Source organism: Oncorhynchus mykiss, chromosome 25, assembly GCF_057628025.1.
Source record: "Oncorhynchus mykiss isolate SJ-2025 chromosome 25, ASM5762802v1, whole genome shotgun sequence".
In the NCBI taxonomy this organism is placed as follows: domain Eukaryota; kingdom Metazoa; phylum Chordata; class Actinopteri; order Salmoniformes; family Salmonidae; genus Oncorhynchus; species Oncorhynchus mykiss.
In genome coordinates, this window is record NC_143046.1 from 12,564,401 (window position 1) to 12,587,363 (window position 22,963).

The 22,963-nt window shown below is 44.1% G+C and overlaps 2 protein-coding genes across 3 annotated transcripts in view; both read left to right on the forward strand.

Moving 5' to 3' along the window:
- Positions 1-3,642: 3,642 nt before the first annotated feature.
- LOC110504575 (moesin a) lies at positions 3,643-14,456 on the forward strand. Its single transcript, XM_036970101.2, has 13 exons — positions 3,643-3,827; positions 5,369-5,464; positions 5,580-5,702; positions 8,409-8,560; positions 8,931-9,014; positions 9,196-9,342; positions 9,464-9,560; positions 9,842-10,005; positions 10,089-10,219; positions 10,311-10,453; positions 10,777-10,827; positions 11,151-11,363; positions 11,938-14,456. The coding sequence occupies exons 1-13, from the start codon at positions 3,765-3,767 to the stop codon at positions 12,100-12,102; spliced, it is 1,629 nt and encodes a 542-aa protein (XP_036825996.2). The 5' UTR covers positions 3,643-3,764; the 3' UTR covers positions 12,103-14,456.
- Positions 14,457-15,324: 868 nt separating this feature from the next.
- LOC110504580 (progesterone receptor) overlaps positions 15,325-22,963 on the forward strand; it is a 31,240-nt gene continuing 23,601 nt past the window's right edge. For both annotated transcript variants that reach the window (XM_036970098.2, XM_090220137.1), the window contains exons 1-3: positions 15,325-17,059; positions 20,943-21,076; positions 21,404-21,520. In XM_036970098.2, the coding sequence (XP_036825993.1) occupies positions 16,206-17,059; positions 20,943-21,076; positions 21,404-21,520 (1,105 nt within the window). In that variant the 5' untranslated portion in view covers positions 15,325-16,205. The remainder of the gene's footprint in view (positions 17,060-20,942; positions 21,077-21,403; positions 21,521-22,963) is intronic.

The window sequence follows — 22,963 nt, forward strand, 5'->3', positions numbered from 1 at the left end:
AATACATCCTTCTTCTTCACAAAAAAGAAACTCGAGGGGGCGGGTGAAATAGAGGGCCGAATGTAACCTTGACGCAGGTATTCAGAGACATATGTCTCCATAGCCGCTGTCTCCGCTTGTGACAGGGGATACACATGACTCCTGGGAAGCGCAGCGTCTGCCAGGAGATTTATTGCACAATCCCCCCCATCGATGAGGTGGTAATTGAGTCGCCTTCTTTTTACAGAAGGCGAGAGCCAAATCGGCATATTCTGGGGGGATGTGCACGGTGAAGACCTGGTCTGGACTTTCCACCGTGGTAGCACCAACGGCAACCCATACATACCTCCCTGAGCACTCTCGGGACCACCCCGTGAGAGACCTCTGTTGCCAGGAAATAGTGGGGTTATGCAGAGCCAACCAGGGAAGGACTAGTACCACAGGAAACACAGGAGAGTCAATGAGGAAGAGGCTGATTCTCTCCTCATGATCCCCCTGCATAACCGTGGCCAAGGAGATGGTGGCCTCCCTGATTAGCCCGGACCCTAATGGTCGACTATCCAGAGTGTGTACTGGGAAGGGTCTAACTACAGGAAAAATGGGGATTCCTAACCTAATGGCTAATGCTCTGTCGATAGAATTCCCAGCTGTGCCTGAATCGACAAGCGCCTTATGCTGGGAATGTGGAGAAAACTCATGGAAAAAAACAGGCACAAACAGGTGATCAACAGAGGACTCTGGATGAGTGTGGTGCGAACTCACCTGGGGTGACGCCAGAGTGCCCTGCCTGTTGCCTCGACTCCCAGAGGAACCAACACGGCACCGACCAGCAGTGTGTCCTCTGAGGCCACAGATGGCGCACGTAATGGCTCCTCCTCCAGTCTCCCTATGAGCAGGCCTTCCTAACTCCATGGGCACCGGAGCGGGGGTGCTGGAAGATGACACCGACAGAGCCCCCTCTGGACGTCCGCGGGTGACCAGCGGGTTATCCAACCGGATGGACAAATCCACCAGTTGGTCAAAGGAGATGGTGGCATCCCTGCAGGCCAGCTCACGTCAGACGTCCTCTCGTAGGCTGCATCGATAGTGGTCGTTCTGGCATGCTCCGGGGGTCAAGGTCCGGAATTCCAGGGCGAATTCCTTGGTGCTCCTCGTCCCCTGCCTCAAATGGAAGAGCCTCTCCCTTGCCGCTCTACCCTCAGGTGAATGGTTGAAGACGGCCCGGAAGCGACGGGTGAACTCCTCGAAGTGGTCCTTCACTCCACACAGAGTTTTCCCACTCCAGCTCTCTTCCCGTGAGGCAGGAGACGAGGGCAGCCACTCTCTCCCTTCCCGAGGGAGCTGTGTGCACAGTGGTCAGGTAGAGGTCCAGTTGTAACAAGAATCCCTGGCACTGTACTGCTGTTCCATCATACTCCCTGGGAAGGGAGAGACGCATCCCACTGGGACTGGCTCCGACCTGGGACTGGTAGAGGTAACCCCGGTTGTGCTGGTCGAGGCACTGGTGAGACTCCCTGTCTCTCCCAGCGGTCCATGGTTTGTACAGCGCGATCCATCATGGCACCAAGTTGATTTAACATTGACGAATGTTCCTGGACACGCTCCTCGACTCCTCTAACCAGGGTACCTGCTCCTGCTGACTCTATGGTTCGGTGTGTAATTCTGTTAAGAGTGTGTAGCGGAGGCGAAGTCAGGTGCAGGAGAGCAGAGTGTAGCAAACAGGCGCACTTTAATTCGGTTCCAAATTGACAGCACAATAAAAGTGCCAAAACCACGGAAATAACAAAAGCAGTGCGCATGACAAACCACATAACAATAAACAATTACACACATGTGATTGATGGGAAACAGAGGGCTAAATAAATGTAGATTGATTAGGGAATGAAAACCAGGTGTGTATGGGACAAGACAAAACAAATGGACATATGAAAAATGGAGCGGCAATGGCTAGAAAGCCGGGGACATCGATCGCCGAAACGCCGCCCGAACAAGGACTAACCGACTTGCCAAAACTATAGTTTGTTAACAAGAAATTTGTGGAGTGGTTGAAAAACGAGTTTTAATGACTCCAACCTAAGTGTATGTAAACTTCCGACTTCAACTGTACATAGAACTAGGAAAAAATGCCTTGAGTGTTGGGTTTAGTAAGTGCTTTTACCTTGGCTAGTGGCAATGTGGTCTAATGTTAAGGCAGTACTACAGTATATTATCAACATTGTCTTATCGTATATCTCATTCGAAATGATTGTATTCTAAAGGTGGATGTAAAATCAGTGTCTTGGGTGCTATTTTGCGGTGGGCCTGTGAGGGTCAAGTGTTAGTACACCGCCCTAATCCACCTTGAGTTAGATTCCTGGGCTGCCATTGGATTATTCCTGAGAACACAACAATGGATTTTTTGAATTCAACATAATCCCAGTGAATATTGCAAGCACTTTCATATGACTCTGTGTAGAGGAAGCGAATGCCTAAAGAAGGACCTCTCAGGAACTTAATAACATAGTAGATTAAAGATCTACAAATGTCTTCTGTGAGTATCCATTTATTCTCTTTATCCTACGACATCTGGATTGAAGTTAAGATGTGGCTGTCTGTGTAAGATTAGTGTGAGATTGTGTACATTTAGCATTTGACAGTAAGACAAGGCTAACTTTTTCCCATAGTGACACAGAATAATGGGCTAGAAAAGTTTATTCTAGGATCTGTTCTGGACACAGTGCTTAGTTTCTTGGCTGTTTTTGTTTTTTGATGGATTTGTGATTTTGTGAGTTGTGATTTTCAGCCATTTTAAAGGCTTACCATGTTACCATCCTGAGTTATACCGTGTTTGTTAAAAGTGAAGTGTTTGTTTGTTAACCACTCAAATCAGACACAAATGGTTTTTAGAAGTTTGAGCTTCAACACAACATCGTTCTGTGTGATACTTGTAGTACAGTGATTTCACTCAATTTTGAAACTCAATCTTTTATATCTTAGCTCTTTTGAGTAATATAAACATTTTACTTGTAGAAACATTCCATATTTTTTGTGGTTGAAGTATTCTGGCCAGAGTAGACCGATATGATCAACATTAAACATATGAGAATTGGACTACTTATGGGCCTCCCTAGTTGGCCTGGCCCGCTCTGTTCTCTGCTGTTTTGTAACTTTATTCCAGTTCGCTCCATAATCAGTGTTAAAAACCACTTCAGAAACCCTAGCGGTGGTTACCTGGGGTAGATTAGAATTTATTAGAAAAACGTTATTGTCCACACAATGTGGGAACTTTCACTAACATGATTGACATTAAAACAATGACCGCAACAACAGAAACCTACACTACAGTTCTGTGTGGATCATGGGGTCCTAGAATTAACCTTCCCCTGTTCTGAGAATACTCTCAACTCTATTTTGTTCTGAGAATTCTCCCTAAACAATATTTCACGTTTAAAAATACCTTGTGGGCTTCATGTTTTGACTGTAGTCCCCTACGACCTCTTGCGATTGGATGATCCTGCAGGTTGAACAGAAAAATGTAAGAAACATAATTATATTATATTTTTGGGGCCTTTTACCTCACAAAAAACCTAGCACACCATTTTACAATCATAGTAAGAGACATACAATTCGCTTAGCCCCTTAGTACATTGCATGCCTGTCCCCTATTATAAGCCAAACTACCCATTATACCAACCATTACTCTAGCTATGTGTTTTAACAGGCTATTAGTTCTCTCTCCTCCCATTCATACTCCAGTTTGTGTCTATGTGAATGCCCTCTGGTAGATCAATGTTCGCGTCACCACCATGGACGCTGAGCTGGAGTTCGCCATCCTGCCCAGCACCACTGGCAAACAACTCTTCAACCAGGTACATGGACAGACCGACTGGCGGACAAACCGACTGGCGGACAGACCGACTGGCAGACAGTGAGACTAGCGGACAAACCGACTGGCAGACAGTCAGACTGGCGGACAGACCGACTGGCGGACAGACCGACTGGCAGACTGGCGGGCAGACAGACAGACTGGCGGACACACCGACTGGCGGACAGACAGACTGGCGGACAGACAGACTGGCGGACAGACAGACTGGCGGACAGACTGACTGGCGGACAGACTGACTGGCGGACAGACCGACTGGCGGACAGACCGACTGGCGGACAGACCGACTGGCGGACAGACCGACTGGCGGACAGACCGACTGGCGGACAGACAGACTGGCGGACAGACAGACTGGCGGACAGACTGACTGGCGGACAGACTGACTGGCGGACAGACCGACTGGCGGACAGACCGACTGGCGGACAGACCGACTAGCGGACAGTCAGACTGGCGGAAAGACTGACTGGCGGAAAGACTGACTGGCGGACAGACAGACTGGCGGAAAGACCGACTGGCGGAAAGACCGACTGGCGGACAGACCGACTGGCAGACAGACAGACAGACTGGCGGACAGACAGACTGGCGGACAGACCGACTGGCGGACAGACCGACTGGCGGACAGACAGACTGGCGGAAAGACAGACTGGCGGACAGACCGACTGGCGGACAGACCGACTGGCGGACAGACCGACTGGCGGACAGACCGACTGGCGGAAAGACAGACTGGCGGACAGACAGACTGGCGGACAGACCGCCTGGCGGACAGACAGACTGGCGGAAAAACCGACTGGCGGACAGACAGACTGGCGGACAGACAGACTGGCGGACAGACAGACTGGCGGACAGACAGACTGGCGGACAGACAGACTGGCGGACAGACAGACTGGCGGACAGACAGACTGGCGGACAGACCGACTGGCGGACAGACCGACTGGCGGACAGACAGACTGGCGGACAGACCGACTGGCGGACAGACCGACTGGCGGACAGACCGACTGGCGGACAGACCGACTGGCGGACAGACAGACTGGCGGACAGACCGACTGGCGGACAGACAGACTGGCGGACAGACCGACTGGCGGACAGACAGACTGGCGGACAGACAGACTGGCGGACAGACAGACTGGCGGACAGACAGACTGGCGGACAGACCGATTGGCGGACAGACCGACTGGCGGAAAGACAGACGGACAGACAGACAGACTGGCGGGCAGATAGACAGACTGGCGGGCAGACAGACAGACAGACAGACTGGCGGGCAGACAGACAGACAGACAGACTGGCGGGCAGACAGACAGACAGACAGACTGGCGGGCAGACAGACAGACAGACAGACTGGCGGGCAGACAGACAGACAGACTGGCGGGCAGACAGACAGACAGACTGGCAGGCAGACAGACAGACAGACTGGCGGGCAGACAGACAGACTGGCGGGCAGACAGACAGACAGACAAGCGGACGGACAGATAGACAGAAAAATCTCTGTTTCCTGCACAACAGACAATCTTTTTCTTCATTGTTGTGTAGATAGTGAAAACCATCGGGCTGAGAGAGACCTGGTTCTTTGGCCTACAGTACCAGGACAGCAAAGGCTTCTCTACCTGGCTCAAACTCAACAAGAGGGTGAGTACATCCTAACTACTCTGCTCAGACAGTAACAACATACAGAACTGTCTCACACACTTCCACGTTAATTCATTCACTTATTTACTCACTCATGTTGTTGCAATGTTCCCAGGTGACAGCTCAGGATGTACGCAGGGAGAACCCTCTGTTGATAAAGTTCAGGGCCAAGTTCTACCCTGAAGACGTAGCTGAGGAACTGATCCAAGAGGCCACGCAACGACTTTTCTTCCTGCAGGTCATACACACAAGCGCACACACACATGAGCTGGCCAGATACACACACATACTGTACATCAAATCAAGGTTTATGTGTCACGTGCACAGGAAACAACAGGCGTGAACAGGACAGATAAAATGTTTACTTACAAGCTCTTCCTCAACAATGCAATGTTCAATATCAAAGGTAAAGGAATAGAAACCAAAATAGGCTCTTATAAAGAGCACTGAGTCAATACTAGGTCACTCTCACTCAGATACCATATTAAAAACTGAGTCAACACTAGGTCACTCTCACTCAGATACCATATTAAAAACCGAGTCAACACTAGGTCACTCTCACTCAGATATCATATTAAAAACTGAGTCAATACTAGGTCACTCTCACTCAGATATCATATTAAAAACTGAGTCAACACTAGGTCACTCTCACTCAGATATCATATTAAAAACTGAGTCAATACTAGGTCACTCTCACTCAGATATCATATTAAAAACTGAGTCAACACTAGGTCACTCTCACTCAGATATCATATTAAAAACTGAGTCAATACTAGGTCACTCTCACTCAGATATCATATTAAAAACTGAGTCAATATTAGGTCACTCTCACTCAGATATCATATTAAAAATTGAGTCAACACTAGGTCACTCTCACTCAGATATCATATTAAAAACTGAGTCAATACTAGGTCACTCTCACTCAGATATCATATTAAAAACTGAGTCAATACTAGGTCACTCTCACTCAGATATCATATTAAAAACCGCAAACATTTCTACCCACACTATGGCAAATGTGAAGAAAATTCTCTACACCCCATGACAAAATCAGTAGAATGGCATGGAATTAGTTATGCAAATCAGTAGAATGGCATGGAATTAGTTATGCAAATCAGTAGAATGGCATGGAATTAGTTATGCAAATCAGTAGAATGGCATGGAATTAGTTATGAAAATCAGTAGAATGGCATGGAATTAGTTATGCAAATCAGTAGAATGGCATGGAATTAGTTATACAAATCAGTAGAATGGCATGGAATTAGTTATGCAAATCAGTAGAATGGCATGGAATTAGTTATGCAAATCAGTAGAATGGCATGGAATTAGTTATGCAAATCAGTAGAATGGCATGGAATTAGTTATACAAATCAGTAGAATGGCATGGAATTAGTTATGCAAATCAGTAGAATGGCATGGAATTAGTTATGCAAATCAGTAGAATGGCATGGAATTAGTTATACAAATCAGTAGAATGGCATGGAATTAGTTATAAATCTTCTTTGACGCATGGCAAGATGTGTAGAATTACAGCATTTCTCTACTAAAATGTCCCATTTCCTCTCCGCTGTCAAGAAGGGTCTACACAACATTTCACTTAGGAACATTTAAATCAACAAAATGTAATTTAGGTCCCTCAAAAGGCCAGGGTCGGCTCTCACTGCCAGGGAGATTATGCAGACCTTCGAGCCACTGCAGCCCCTCATGATGAGTTCAGATTTTTGGTGGGAGGGGGGGGGGCAACCCCATCTCTGTTGTAAATAATCAGAATTCATGTAAACATTCGAGCTGATCTCTTGGCACAACTTATGGGGTATGTTGAGCATAGGGACAGGGGAAATTGAGCCGCCTTGGGGGTAAGTCGGTGATGGTGTGGTTGCTGGTAGGTCAAAGTTGATTTCATGGAATGGGGGTGTGGTGTATGGTATATCTTAAATGTATGCCTACATTCATATTGAGGCCCAGAGGCCCAGGTACATGTTCGTTATCTTTTTTGGCAATGTACTGTCGTGGAATTCTAATCAATAATGAGGAGAGACAAGGTCAATCACCAATCAGTATTTTACTTTACTCAAAAGATACTAATAAAACAGCGAGTGAGTCTGGTCGACCCAACACTTTTGAGTAGCTCTGACAGAGAATGAATACAAATATCTCTTATAGCAAAGATACACCTTCTTATTCTACATGACAAACAACAGATGTGTGGAATGGGTCAAAAGGTGAGACTTGATATATGAGAAAGGAGTTTCCCCCAGCCAGATAGCATTTGCTGTGAAGACTGTTCTTATTGTATAGAACCCAGAGTTTGGCCCCTGAGACAAGGTTCCTCATCACTATCCTCTCATACCCGAGCCGTCTCTCCCCGGTACCTTACAAGAACAAACACCAACTCATTCTAGGAAATGCATGCTGTCGGTTCTATCACCAACCCATTAAATCAATTGTCAGCGAATAAGCCTCAAAGGCTCCTCTCAGGTCACACAGACACAGATGAGCAAGTACTAATAGAAGCCTATTCTATTGCACAAAACAACTACTCGATGCAACATAATCTTGTCATTTCTCCAACCTAGTACCTCTTCAATGTCCTTCAGTCTATGTTTTCCTCCCTTTCTGCTGCTCTAATGGACTTCTTCCCTTCTCTCACTTCCTTGGCTGCTCTCTGAAGAACCTCACGGGGGGCTAGAACCCTGCTTGTTTTACTTTTGTTTACACGGAGCATGAGGATGTTTGCTCTAGTATAGTATTACACATTACACAATAATTACGATAAATGAAATGGATGATCAATCAATGGATCAATAAAAAAAGGTACTATCTAGAAACAAGGGTAGCTCCACTTACCCCACTCTCCCCTACACATACAGTACATGTATGTGTATAAGGATGTACACAGGTCAGACACACATACGAGCTGGTCACACACTGTTTGTCACTGCAGGTGAAGGAAGGCATCCTGAATGATGATATCTACTGTCCTCCGGAGACGGCTGTGCTGTTGGCCTCCTACTCTGTTCAGACCAAACATGGAGACTACAAGAAGGACTACCACTTCCCTGGTTACCTCAGCAGGGACAAGCTGCTTCCCCAGAGGTGTGTCGTCTCTCCCCGTCCCCCTGTGTGACATTCCTCAGCCCACAAACAGAAGCTAAACTGGTGAAATGGTCCACTGAATTTGTTGATCTTCTATTCCAAGTCTCCCTGAATGTTCCTCTGATTGTTGTCTCCCATACTTAGATTAGTGTTGGGGTCAATTCCATTTCATTTAGCAGACACTCTTATCCAGAGAGACTTACAGGAGCAATTAGGGTTAAGTGTCTTTCATCAACAGATTTTTTCACCTAGTCGGCTAGGGGATTTGAAACAACAACCTTTTGGTTACTGGCCCAACGTTCTTAACCGCTAGTCTAACGTCCTCTCTCTACCCCTTTAATTGAACCCTTCTCGTGTCCTCTACCCCTAGAGTTCTGGAGCAGCACAAGCTGAACAAGGAGCAGTGGGAGAATAGAATAAAGGTGTGGCATGAGGAGCACAAGGGAGTGCTGAGGTAAGACCACATGTCCTCTCTACTCACAGTCCTCTCAGTCCTCACTCACAGTCCTCACTACTCACAGTCCAACCCAAGTTAACACTGGCTTACTTCTATTGCACTGATTGTCTGTGTGTGTCTGTATCGGTGTCTGTATCTGGTCCTGTACATGTGTTTGTGTCTGTCTGTCTGTCCCCAGGGAGGATGCCATGGTGGAGTATCTGAAGATAGCTCAGGATCTAGAGATGTATGGAGTCAACTACTTCAGCATCAAGAACAAGAAGGGTTCAGAGCTGTGGCTGGGGGTAGACGCTCTGGGCCTCAATATATACCAGAACACTGACAGGTGTTTAACTACATCTGAATTCCCCATATGTTCATCATGATATTAGACGACTTTTGAAGTGTGAAAACATTGGATAAACGTTGATTTTGGAGTGAACTATTCTACAGTGTTTTCTTTATAGGATGACCCCTAAGATCGGCTTCCCATGGAGTGAGATCAGAAACATTTCCTTCAACGACAAGAAGTTTGTTATAAAGCCCATGGACAAGAAAGCCCCGGTACGTCACCTTTGTTTCTTTGTCTGCTGTATATTTGGTTATAATTCAAACCTCTGATAGTACCTGTTTGTTAAGTACAGAATAAAGGTCACGTTATTTTTTCAAGAGGCACTGATAACCACACGAGGCACTGATAACCACACGAGGCACTGATAACCACACGAGGCACTGATACCCACACGAGGCACTGATACCCACACGAGGCACTGATACCCACACGAGGCACTGATAACCACACAATGCACTGATAACTACATTTGTGGTGACTGGGTCTCTTTCAGGATTTTGTGTTCTACGCCCCTCGTCTGCGTATCAACAAACGTATCCTGGCGTTGTGCATGGGGAACCATGACCTGTACATGAGGAGGAGGAAGCCAGACACCATCGAGGTCCAGCAGATGAAGGCCCAGGCCAGAGAGGAGAAGACTAAGAGACAGATGGATAAGTGAGGACAGAGAGAGGGGGAAAGAGAGAGAGAGATAATGTTGTTAGCAGGTGTTTACTCATCCCTCATATCCCTCATTCCAGAGCTCTGCTTGAGAGCGAGAAGAAGAAGAGAGAGAATGCGGAGAAGGAGACAGAGAAGATCGCCAGAGAAACCATGGAGCTGATGGGCAGACTGAAACAGATTGAGGAAGAGACCAAGAAAGCTCAGGAAGGTCAGACTCTTTCTGTCTTCTGACAGTGGGTGTGCGTGTGTGTGTGTGTATAAATATATATATATATATATATATATATATATATATATAGAGCTGGAGGAGCAGACTCGCAGGGCCCTGGAGCTGGAGAAGGAGAGGACATTTGCCCAGGAGGAGGCAGAGCGTCTGGAGAAAGAGGCCAAGGCATCCCTCCTACAGCAGACAGAGAGCCAGATGAAGAACCAGGAGAACCTGGTACACACACACAGAGATACATGCACAGACACCACACACAGACAGACAGCCACCACACACACATAGACACCACACACAGACAGACAGCCACCACACACAGATACATGCATGCACACAGACAGACAGACAGACAGACAGACAGACAGACAGACAGACACATGCACAGACAGCCACCACACACAGATACATGCACAGACAGCCACCACACACAGACACGTGCACAGACAGTCAGATAGACAACCACATACACATTAGCAGGCTCCTGTATTATTCTACGGTTCTCTTTCCAGGCCACTGAGCTGACCTCTAAGATCTCCCTTCAGGAGGACGTAAAGAAGGAGAAGGACAACAATACAAAGAGATGGCAGAAAAGGGTGAGAGAGAATAAATGAATGTGTGTGTGTGTGTGTGTGTGTGTGTTGGCGCAACCCTCTATCTAACCACAGTGCTTCAATGTGAGCGTGTGTGTGTGTGTGTGTGTGTGTGTGTGTGTGTTGGCGCAACCCTCTATCTAACCACAGTGCTTCAATGTGAGCGTGTGTGTGTGTGTATGTGTGTGTGTGTGTGTTGGCGCAGCCCTCTATCTAACCACAGTGCTTCAATGTGAGCGTGTGTGTGTGTGTGTGTGTGGTGTGTGTGTGGTGTATGTGTGATAGCACTATCCACTGTGAGCGGTCATGTGTGTGTTTGTCGTCAGACGGTCATGGTGGAGGTTGATTTGGAGCGGGCCAAAGAAGTTCTGAAGACTAAAGACATCCAGGACTGTGTGCAGGGGGACCACGACGAGACCGACGAGACCAGCGCTGAGGCCAGCGCCGAGCTGACGTCACCAGGCATGGTCAGAGACCGCAGCGAGGAGGAACGCATGACGGAGGCTCAGAAGAACAAACGGCTACAGAAACACCTCAAGGTCAGAAACACCTAGGGGAACTCTAGGAACTTTTTTCCCATTAGTCCCACAAAATGTTTTGCATTGTCAGCATTCAAGTTCTCAAGAAGCAAAGTGTCACTGGGACACATCATCGTGATGACGTGAACACCTCTTCCTGAAAGTCCAATATCTTGAAAATTTGGCTGCTGACATGCTAATCATTTTGGAACTGTATCATCAGTGGACTAATTAAACAAATACCACAAGATAGTTTTTGAGTGGAGTTCCCCTTTAACCCATAAGCCATGAACTTTAACCCTAACCCATGACCCTAATTCATGACCATAACAGAGGCCCAGAAGAATGAATGGCTATACAAAGGTCAGACCCTACCTTAACATTTAACCTATGACCTTAACCTAACAATAACCCTTTATACCTGGTTGGGTTCCATCCTGACTAAATGTAAAAATGTCCTCCCGCTCTGAGCTGAGAGATATAGTTCTGAGACCACATGCGTTACACATGTCCTACACATTCCTTCCAATGTTTTAGTACATTATGTTGATGCTCCACCAGTTTATTTGTGTCCTTGTTCTCCGTTTGTCCTCAGGTCCTGAGTACTGAGTTGGCCAGCGCTCGAGACGACAGTAAGAATACTCCCAACGACCTGATCCACGCGGAGAACGTTAAGGCCGGCCGGGACAAGTACAGGACCCTCCGTCAGATACGACAGGGCAACACCAAGCAACGCATCGACGAGTTTGAGTCCATGTGAGAGAGAGAGAGAACAAGAGTCTGTACTGAATCTATGTATTTGAATGGAAGTCATATAGGCAGGTACCGTGTAATTATAACGTCAACAGGTACAGTGTAATTATATCGTTAACAGGTACAGTGTAATTATAACGTCAACAGGTACAGTGTAATTATAACGTCAACAGGTACAGTGTAATTATAACGTCAACAGGTACAGTGTAATTATAACGTCAACAGGTACAGTGTAATTATAACGTCAACAGGTACAGTGTAATTATAACGTCAACAGGTACAGTGTAATTATAACGTCAACAGGTACAGTGTAATTATAACGTCAACAGGTACAGTGTAATTATAAGGTCAACAGGTACAGTGTAATTATATCGTCAACAGGTACAGTGTAATTATAAGGTCAACAGGTACAGTGTAATTATAACGTCAACAGGTACAGTGTAATTATAACGTCAACAGGTACAGTGTAATTATAACGTCAACAGGTACTGTGTAATTATAACGTCAACAGGTACAGTGTAATTATAACGTCAACAGGTACAGTGTAATTATAACGTCAACAGGTACAGTGTAATTATAACGTCAACAGGTACTGTGTAATTATAACGTCAACAGGTACAGTGTAATTATAACGTCAACAGGTACAGTGTAATTATAAGGTCAACAGGTACAGTGTAATTATAAGGTCAACAGGTACAGTGTAATTATAACGTCAACAGGTACAGTGTAATTATAACGTCAACAGGTACAGTGTAATTATAACGTCAACAGGTACAGTGTAATTATAAGGTCAACAGGTACAGTGTAATTATAACGTCAACAGGTACAGTGTAATTATAAGGTCAACAGGTACAGTGTAATTATAAGGTCAACAGGTACAGTGTAATTATAACGTCAACAGGTACAGTGTAATTATAAGGTCAACAGGTACAGTGTAATTATAAGGTCAACAGGTACAGTGTAATTATAACGTCAACAGGTACAGTGTAATTATAACGTCAACAGGTACAGTGTAATTATAACGTCAACAGGTACAGTGTAATTATATCGTCAACAGGTACAGTGTAATTATAAGGTCAACAGGTACAGTGTAATTATAACGTCAACAGGTACAGTGTAATTATAACGTCAACAGGTACAGTGTAATTATATCGTCAACAGGTACAGTGTAATTATAAGGTCAACAGGTACAGTGTAATTATAACGTCAACAGGTACAGTGTAATTATAACGTCAACAGGTACAGTGTAATTATAAGGTCAACAGGTACAGTGTAATTATAAGGTCAACAGGTACAGTGTAATTATAACGTCAACAGGTACAGTGTAATTATAACGTCAACAGGTACAGTGTAATTATAAGGTCAACAGGTACAGTGTAATTATAAGGTCAACAGGTACAGTGTAATTATAACATCAACAGGTACAGTGTAATTATAACGTCAACAGGTACAGTGTAATTATATCGTCAACAGGTACAGTGTAATTATAACGTCAACAGGTACAGTGTAATTATAACGTCAACAGGTACAGTGTAATTATATCGTCAACAGGTACAGTGTAATTATAAGGTCAACAGGTACAGTGTAATTATAACGTCAACAGGTACAGTGTAATTATAACGTCAACAGGTACAGTGTAATTATATCGTCAACAGGTACAGTGTAATTATAAGGTCAACAGGTACAGTGTAATTATAACGTCAACAGGTACAGTGTAATTATAACGTCAACAGGTACAGTGTAATTATAAGGTCAACAGGTACAGTGTAATTATAAGGTCAACAGGTACAGTGTAATTATAACGTCAACAGGTACAGTGTAATTATAACGTCAACAGGTACAGTGTAATTATAAGGTCAACAGGTACAGTGTAATTATAAGGTCAACAGGTACAGTGTAATTATAACGTCAACAGGTACAGTGTAATTATAACGTCAACAGGTACAGTGTAATTATTGCTTTATTGACTTTGTAAGCACCCACTTTCTCTCCCCAGTAGTGTTTTGTCTACTGTGACTAGAGATTGCCATCTACTGGCTGTAACATACATTCATGTTTGCTAAAGTCACATTCTGTGGACTACAGACTGTAGGCTACTAGTACAACAATCAAAGTGAGTGATGACATTATTGCTACATCATTCCTGTTGCTTTTGGTTTTTGCAATCTTGAAATGCATCTATGCAAAATAATCCTTAGCTGATACACTATAAAAGCCATATTTTTCTGTATGCATAGTTTAGTGAGAGGAACGCTTAGAGGTTATTTACAATATTTACAATGGATGTCATTTCACAGATATAAATGAGCACCAAATTTGTTAAGTGTTTTGCTATGAGTCAAATAAATACCATTAACCAACATTGAATATGTGTTGAGTGCTGTGCATATAGCTACTGTCTCAATCTTTTATGATTGTCACTCTGGTCATCTGTTATAGGCTGTTATGATTGACGTGTGTGTGTATGTGTCTGCAGTGTGTGTGTCATGTGTTTGTCTACAGTGTGTGTGTGTGTGTGTGTGTGTTTGTGTGTCTGCAGTGTGTGTGTGTCATGTGTTTGTCTGCAGTGTGTGTGTGTGTGTTTGTGTGTCTGCAGTGTGTGTGTGTGTGTTTGTGTGTCTGCAGTGTGTGTGTGTGTTTGTTTGTGTGTCTGCAGTGTGTGTGTCATGTGTTTGTCTGCAGTGTGTGTCATGTGTTTGTGTCTGCAGTGTGTGTGTGTGTGTGTGTGTGTGTGTCTGCAGTATGTGTGTGACATTTGTTTGTAAGGAGTGTGTTTTTCAGTAGGCCTGATATGACTGATAGGATACAGTAAGCGCTGTAAAAAATTAAATATATTTTGATTCAAAGTAGAATTGTAAGGAAACCAGCTGCAATAGGATTGTGAGTTTGTTCAACAAAAAATGTTCTTGAACAAAACTCACAATCCTATTGTAGCTGGCTGCCTGACGTTGAAACAACATTGTCTTTTAGTTTTTTAAAGTGTTATGAAATCTGAGGTCTACTACACTGGAAGACAGCATCCCTCTCTAAGAAAAACACAGTTATCTTCTGTGGGAAGTAGGCCATTGAACAGCTCAGTTACAAGAGCAGACTCCCAGTTAGTGAATTCATCTTAAAATAGTTTAATATTTAACCATTATTTAACTAGGCAAGTCAGTTAAGAACAAATTCTTATTTTACAATGACGGCCCAAACCTTCTCCTAACCTGGATGACGCAGGGGGCCAATTGTGCGCCGCACTATGGGACTACCGGATCACGGCCGGTTGTGATACAGCCCGGGATCGAACCAGGATCTGTAGTAACGCCTCGCCTCACTCAAGAGCACATATAGTTAGGTGGGACAAACAGTTTCAGTCATAGTAAGTACATTTTCCGTAAAATAAGTGAAGTTGTAAGATAGGCTACATAAGTTCATAATGCTGTCTTAACAGATGCCATATAATTGCTGACATGTAACACAAACAGAATAAAGGATGTGCCATAGCGCTCAATCGCTGTTTCTAAACAGATTACAGGAGCGTCTGTGGGTCAGAAAAACACGGACAACTCACTAATGTTGTGTTATTGCACTGGAGGAAGAGTGTACACGTCTGTTTTGACTGTGAGATATGACGAACCAGCAACAACACTCAGTCTCTCTACAACTTTATTAAAAATATATTTTAAATATACTTTACAGTCATAATTGTAACGGTCAAATAAGTAACTGATAGATGAAGAACACGGTGTTATAAACAGACGGTAATAACACGGTAGAGAATGCACTTTACCCTACACGAGTCACAACTTGGACACGCGCCAGCCTTTCCCTCCCCGAGGTCACAACGAATGAGCAAAACGCAGAGGCGTAAGAAGGGATTTGTTGTTCATGTACTGTAGTCTCCCGTAGTTCAGCTCGGGGAGGTTATAGGTGGTGGCCCGACATAACGACAAAACAGGAGTCTCTGGTTACACGGTTACGTTAAGATTTAACGTAGTTGCGTCTACTCTCACCACGGGAAAAAAATGTAGTTGCTCCTCGTGCTTTAGGCCTACAGTGAAAACCGGAGACCTCGAGAGCACGTCTTTTTTTGGAACTGTCCGCGCCTGGGAAGAAATCAAAACAACAATGCAGAGTGGCACCAATATATCAGATACAGCCAAGGAGTTATGTGACGCGGTGTCAGTGTCTTTAGGTTTGAGTTCGCAGTTAAACGAGATAGTGGATAATGGACGGAGCGGCCCTGCCTTCTCTGCAGACTGCGGCCCAAATCATGGAAACCATTTTTCAGTCTCGGAGGAGTCATCTCCAGAGTTTGGAGCGGGCGCAAGTATGACCTCAGAGTTAACCACCCAGATGCAGAGGAAAACGACAATTACATCAAATGATCTCGGGCCATCGTTCGAAGTACATCAAGACATTTGTGGACAAAATTATGTCGGTTTTTTACAGACCCTCGAGCGCGAAAGGGACAGCGCGTGGAAGGTGACGAGGCCTATGCACGAGTTGGAAATGGCCCGAGGTCTCCGTAAAAACTCGGACATGTTCGTGAATCTGGATAACGCTATTGCGCTCTCGGTGCCCTCTCAGTTTGACGAGCTGTTACCTTTAAGTTCTCCATTCCGTAAAGACGCCCCAACCCCGTTATTTGGTAGGGAATTTACGGATCAATCGACCGTCAATGGCCTCATCAAAAGCAGCCTTAACAAAACCGAACGAGGACACGAGGGACCCTGTCCGGTGGCGGGTGGATCTTGGTTCTGTAAATATTTGGACAACGGAAATTGCATGTCTTGTGGAGCACGTAAAGCCTGTCCCCCTGGGGTTAACTATCAGGACTATGACCCTGGGATGCCACAAGAGGGTCATGTCCAGGAGCAAAGTTACCAAAGTGTGATGCATGAAAGCGGTTTTCAACAAGTGTATCACTCCGCTATCAAGAAGGAGAGTTCTGGATGGATGAGTGCTGACTCCAGACTGAGGTAGATATACTCTTTATAAGACACATTATTTCAATTGTTTCTTTGTTTGTTTTCACGTAAGACCAAGCGGACCAGAGGCAAATTCATGGAGCTTCTCTAACTATGTAATCATAACAAAACAACAGTAATATCAGATGTTATAATATGTAAAATTCAATGAAGCAAAAAGGCACGAGGGGGTGTGGTATGTTGCCATAGCTGTGGTGTATTGGCCATATCTGGTTAGAGTGTTGGATTTCTAACTGAACGGTTGCAAGATAGAATCCCCGAGCTGACAAGGTAAAAATCTGTCTTTCTGCCCCTTAACGAGGTAGTTAACCCACCGTTCCTTGGCTGTCATTGAAAATAAGAATTTGTTCTTAACGGACATGCCTAGTTAAATAAATATACCACAAACTCCTGAGCAGTAAAAAAATAAACGTTTTGTCATACCCATGGTATACTGTCTGATACCATGCCTGTCAGCCAATCAGCATTCAGAGCTCAGACCACCCAGGTTATAATAGCATTTATGCTATCTGTTATAATGACCTAATTCCCTGCACCAGCTGCCACAGAGACTCACGACAATATCCCCATGCTGGAGAGGACAGACTGCAAGTGATAGGTTATAGCCACTGTCCCTTTCAGCATGGCCAGTCTCGTGACTAGGACCCAGCAGTGTGTCTGGCTCTGACACCACTGTTTACCTTCCTAACTCGTGTTTATTTCATGAGTATTAGAGTAATAGGCTTCCAGCTGACTTTACGCTGGCCTTCAACTAACCAAGGGTAATGTATTTAGTCTCAATCCACAAGGCCCAGTAGGACATAAGGCAACACTCACCACTAATAGATGCACTGTGCAGAAATCGCTCAGACATTTCCTGGTTGCTAAAATTCTAATAGTTAAATTCTAATTTCAGTTAATGTGATAAAACAAGCGAGTATAGCGTAGAAAATCATTGTGTCAAATATTGTATTTTCAGCTGTTTGAAGCTGTTGTACAAAACCGAAAGTAAAACGCACAAAAACGAAACTTAAGCACGGGAAGCATAGAAATAGCGCACATAGAACAGCTTTCAATGAGAATGACAGATCTATAACTCACATTTCAATGTGAATTTGGGCGGGTCGCCCAAAAAGTTGTATATTACAGCTTTCATAATGATATCACACTTATTGCCAAGGCTGTGGTGTGGTGGGTCAGTCAAAGATCCAGTACTGGATACTGATCAAGTTGAATTCATTCACATTCAAGGACCATTTAATTTATAGAAAGGCTATCCAAGGTCAAACCAACTTTGACACTGTCGCACACCAGCTTACTGACAGTAATTGGCCAAATAATTTGTCTACCTCTTTCCACCTGTAAACACACACAAGGTACCCACGTCAAACCACACCTCGAAACCAACTCACGTTTGAATTCAGTCATGGCCCCTAGCATTTATTAATGAACCAAATTTAAAACGAGGCCAATTCAGGAAGCGCAGTCGCCCTTTAAACGGGTAGCTGGCTAATTTAAAATGTAAAGTTTGTCCGACTTGTTATAAAGTAGTGTAATGTTGATCTGAGCGCGTAGTCCACACCGTCTGGTTAACAGATTCTGCTGCTACCTGAATCAGAAAGAATCTGCATGACTCAATCCCACATCAATAGGCAAGTATGTGCAGATCGGCAGGTATAGGCAGGTAGGTGCATTTCAGATGTGAGGGTGTAGCTGTAAGATCTGAAATAGTGTTTGGTGTGTGTTGTGTGATTTCAGGTGAATGTGTGTGTGTGTGTACATCTGTGTGTGTGTGTTTCTGTCTGTGTGTGTGTGTATGTATGTACGTCTGTGTGTGTGTATATGTGTGTACATCTGTGTGTGTGTGTTTCTGTGTGTGTGTGTGTCTGTGTGTGTGTATATGTGTGTACATCTGTGTGTGTGTGTTTCTGTCTGTGTGTATGTATGTACATCTTTGTGTGTGTGTCTGTGTGTGTGTGTGGTTATGAATTGTAGCTGTAAGATCTAAAAGAGTGTTACCCACATGTTATGTGTGTGTGTTTACAGTAGAGGTCGGCCGATTAATCGGAATGGCCGATTAATTAAGGCCGATTTCAAGTTTTCATAACAATTGGAAATCGATATTTTTGGATACCGATTTGGCCGATTTAAAAAAATATATATATTTTTTTACACCTTTATTTAATCTTTATTTAACTAGGCAAGTCAGTTAAGAACACATTCTTATTTTCAATGATGGCCTAGGAACGGTGGGTTAACTGCCTTGTTCTGGGGCAGAACGACAGATTTTTACCTTGTCAGCTCGGGGATTCAATCTTGCAACCTTACAGTTAACTAGTCTAACGCTCTAACCACCTGCCTCTCATTGCACTCCAAGAGGAGCCTGCCTGTTACGCGAATGCAGTAAGCCAAGGTAAGTTGCTAGCTAGCATTAAACTTATCTTATAAAAAACCAATCATAATCACTAGTTAACTACACATGATTGATGATATTATTAGTTTATCTGGCGTGTCCTGCGTTGCATATAATCGATGCGGTGCGCATTCGTGAAAAAGGACTGTTGCTCCAATGTGTACCTAAACATAAACATCAATGCCTTTCTTAAAATCAATACACAGAAGTATATATTTTTTAAACATGCATATTTAGTTAAAAGAAATCCAGGTTAGCAGGCAATATTAACCAGGTGAAATTGTGTCACTTCTCTTGCGTTCATTGCACGCAGAGTCAGTGTATATGCAACATTTACTGCCACCTAATTTGCCAGAATTTTATGTAATTATGACATAACATTGAAGGTTGTGCAATGTAACAGCAATATTTAGACTTAGGGATGCCACCCGTTAGATAAAATACGGAACGGTTCCTTATTTTACTGAAAGAATAAACGTCTTGTTTTCGAGATGATAGCTTCCGGATTCGACCATATCAATGACCTAAGGCTCGTATTTCTGTGTTATTATGTTATAATTAAGTCTATGATTTGATAGAGCAGTCTGACTGAGCAATGGTAGGCACCAGCAGGCTCGTAAGCATTCATTCAATCAGCACTTTTGTGCGTTTGACAGCAGCTCTTCGCTGTGCTTCAAGCATTGAGCTGTTTATGACTTCAAGCCTATCAACTCCCGAGATTAGGCTGGTGTAACCGATGTGAAATGGCTAGCTAGTTAGCGGGGTGCGCGCTAATAGAGTTTCAAACGTCACTCGCTCTGAGACTTGGAGTAGTTGTTCCCCTTGCTCTGCATGGGTAACGCTGCTTCGAGGGTGGCTGTTGTCGTTGTGTTGCTGGTTCGAGCCCAGGTAGCGGCGAGGAGAGGGATCTATACTGTTACACTGGCAATACTAAAGTGCCTATAAGAACATCCAATTGTCAAAGGTATATGAAATACAAATCGTATAGAGAGAAATAGTCCTATAATTCCTATAATAACTACAACCTAAAACTTCTTACTTGGGAATATTGAAGACTCATGATAAAAGGAACCACCAGCTTTCATATGTTCTCATGTTCTGAGCAAGGAACTGAAACGTTAGCTTTCTTACATGGCACATATTGCACTTTTACTTTCTTCTCCAACACTTTGTTTTTGCATTATTTAAACCAAATTGAACATGTTTCATTATTTATTTGAGGCTAAATTGATTTTATTATTTATTATTTTAACTTATATATTAAGTTAAAATAGGTGTTAATTCAGTATTGTTGTAATTGTCATTATTACAAATACATTTAAAAAATCGTCCGATTAATCGGTATCAGCTTTTTTTGTCTTCCAATAATCGGTATCGGCGTTGAAAAATCATAATCAGTCGCCCTCTAATATGTTGCCAGTGAGAGTGTATCTGTAAGATCTGAAAGAGTGTTAGGTGTTTACAGATGTGTGTGTGTTTCAGATGTGAGGATATGTTGCCAGTCTACTTCTCAGACCGGAGGGTGTGTAAGGTATGTGGAGACGAGGCGTCAGGCTGTCACTATGGAGCTGTTACCTGTGGGAGCTGTAAGGTGTTCTTCAAGAGGGCTGCAGAGGGTGAGCCATACACACACATATATCACTTTGTTGACATTCATTTCACTAGGCAAGTCAGTTAATTAAGAAGAAATTCTTAATTATAATGACGGCCTACCCACGGGCAAACCCTCACCATGACCCTGGGCCAATTGTGTGCCGCCTTATGGGACTCCCAATCACAGCATGTTGTGATACAGCCTGGAATCGAACAAGGGTCTTTAGTGACAACTCTGGCACTGAGATGCAGTGCCTTAGACCGCTGCACCACTCGGGAGCCCCACACACGTACAGGAAATGGGATATCCAACTCCCCTGTAGCGGCCTTGTTTGTTTTTGTGTCCCCAGGTAAACAGAATCACCTGTGTGCCAGCCGTAACGACTGCACCATCGACAAGTTGAGGAGGAAGAACTGTCCTTCCTGTCGTCTCAGCAGATGCTTCCGGTCTGGAATGAGCCTCAAAGGTAACAACTTTTACCATAACATACATGACTGTTAAATGGAGAGAGGGAGAGAAAGAGATCATGAAAAAGAAGGGGGAGAAGAGGGGAGCAGAGAATAAGAGGGGAGGAAGGATAGACACACATACTTGTATATTGGTTACAGGGTCTTTGAAGAAGCAGGAATCATGACTAGGTCTTTAGGTAGGTTTTAATTGACCATGTGTTTTACTCCCTATCCAGTGACTTTCATTGGTAAATTCAGCTGCTTCTCAGGCTGCTTTTCAGGCTGCTTTTCAGGCTGCTTTGGGGAGTTTTGACAGCATGCAGCTACTTTTCCCAACTCAATTCTGCCACATACAAGAGTGGGAGAAGCGGTCTGTGCAACAGAAGTCACAGCAATGGGGCATGCACAGGCAGAGAAGCACCAGGGGAGGGGGTGTGCGGTGAGAGAGGAGGGGAAAACGTTATGTCGGGGAGTGCAGCTGTGCAGCAGCAAGTCAAAATGGTGCTGTTATGTCGTCGTGGCAACAGCAAAAACGTCATCTAGAGAGAAATCAAGGGGCCAATAGCAGATATCACTGAACAATAGTTGGCAACACTGTTTGCAACATTGTGTAGTGATTTCAGATGTGGCACCACAGGTCCCAGTGGTGGAGGGGAGTTGTTTTCCTGGGGCTCAGAGTTTTCTTGATCTGGTAGTAGGCTAACCAAAAGGTTACTACACAGAATACTCAAATGGCGGCGACGTAGCATAGTGTCGCAATGTTGTTGTTTGTTATTAAAGGGGAGGCTCCTTGCAGTGCGCACTGACATTCAACGTACCCTTCCCGTGGGGGCAGTGTTGTGTAGGCAATGATGTTTGCTTGATTCCTTCATCTGATCAACAGTATAGGCTATAGGCTATGCATCAAATAAGCCTATTTTGCATTGATAAGCAAATATAATCTGAGCTACTGTTCAAACAATAAACCAAACAACATTGTAGCTATTGTGAAATGGTAGAAAGTGCTGTAGGCTGCTGTGGGAATACATACACAAGCAGCATATTTAACTGGAATAATGTTTTAGGTTATACCGGCGAGTAGAAGAATATTACCTGGGTATATTTTATTTTGTATTATTTATCATATTCAGTTTTTTTATATGCAAAAATAGAATCCTACTCCACCCACGTACACGCCAAAAATAGAATCCTACTCCACCCACGTACACGCCAAAAATAGAATCCTACTCCACCCACGTACACGCCAAAAATAGAATCCTACTCCACCCACGTACACGCCAAAAATAGAATCCTACTCCACCCACGTACACGCCAAAAATAGAATCCTACTCCACCCATGTACACGCCAAAAATAGAATCCTACTCCACCCACGTACACGCCAAAAATAGAATCCTACTCCACCCACGTACACGCCAAAAATAGAATCCTACTCCACCCACGTACACGCCAAAAATAGAAT

Coding starts and splice junctions, on each gene's coding strand:
- LOC110504575 (XM_036970101.2), top strand. CDS start 3,765: ATGGACGCTGAGCTGGAGTTCGCCATCCTGCCCAGCACCACTGGCAAA. Junction 9,015..9,195: donor GAGCACAAGGGAGTGCTGAG/GTAAGACCACAT, acceptor GTCTGTCCCCAG/GGAGGATGCCATGGTGGAGT. Junction 10,220..10,310: donor GACCAAGAAAGCTCAGGAAG/GTCAGACTCTTT, acceptor ATATATATATAG/AGCTGGAGGAGCAGACTCGC.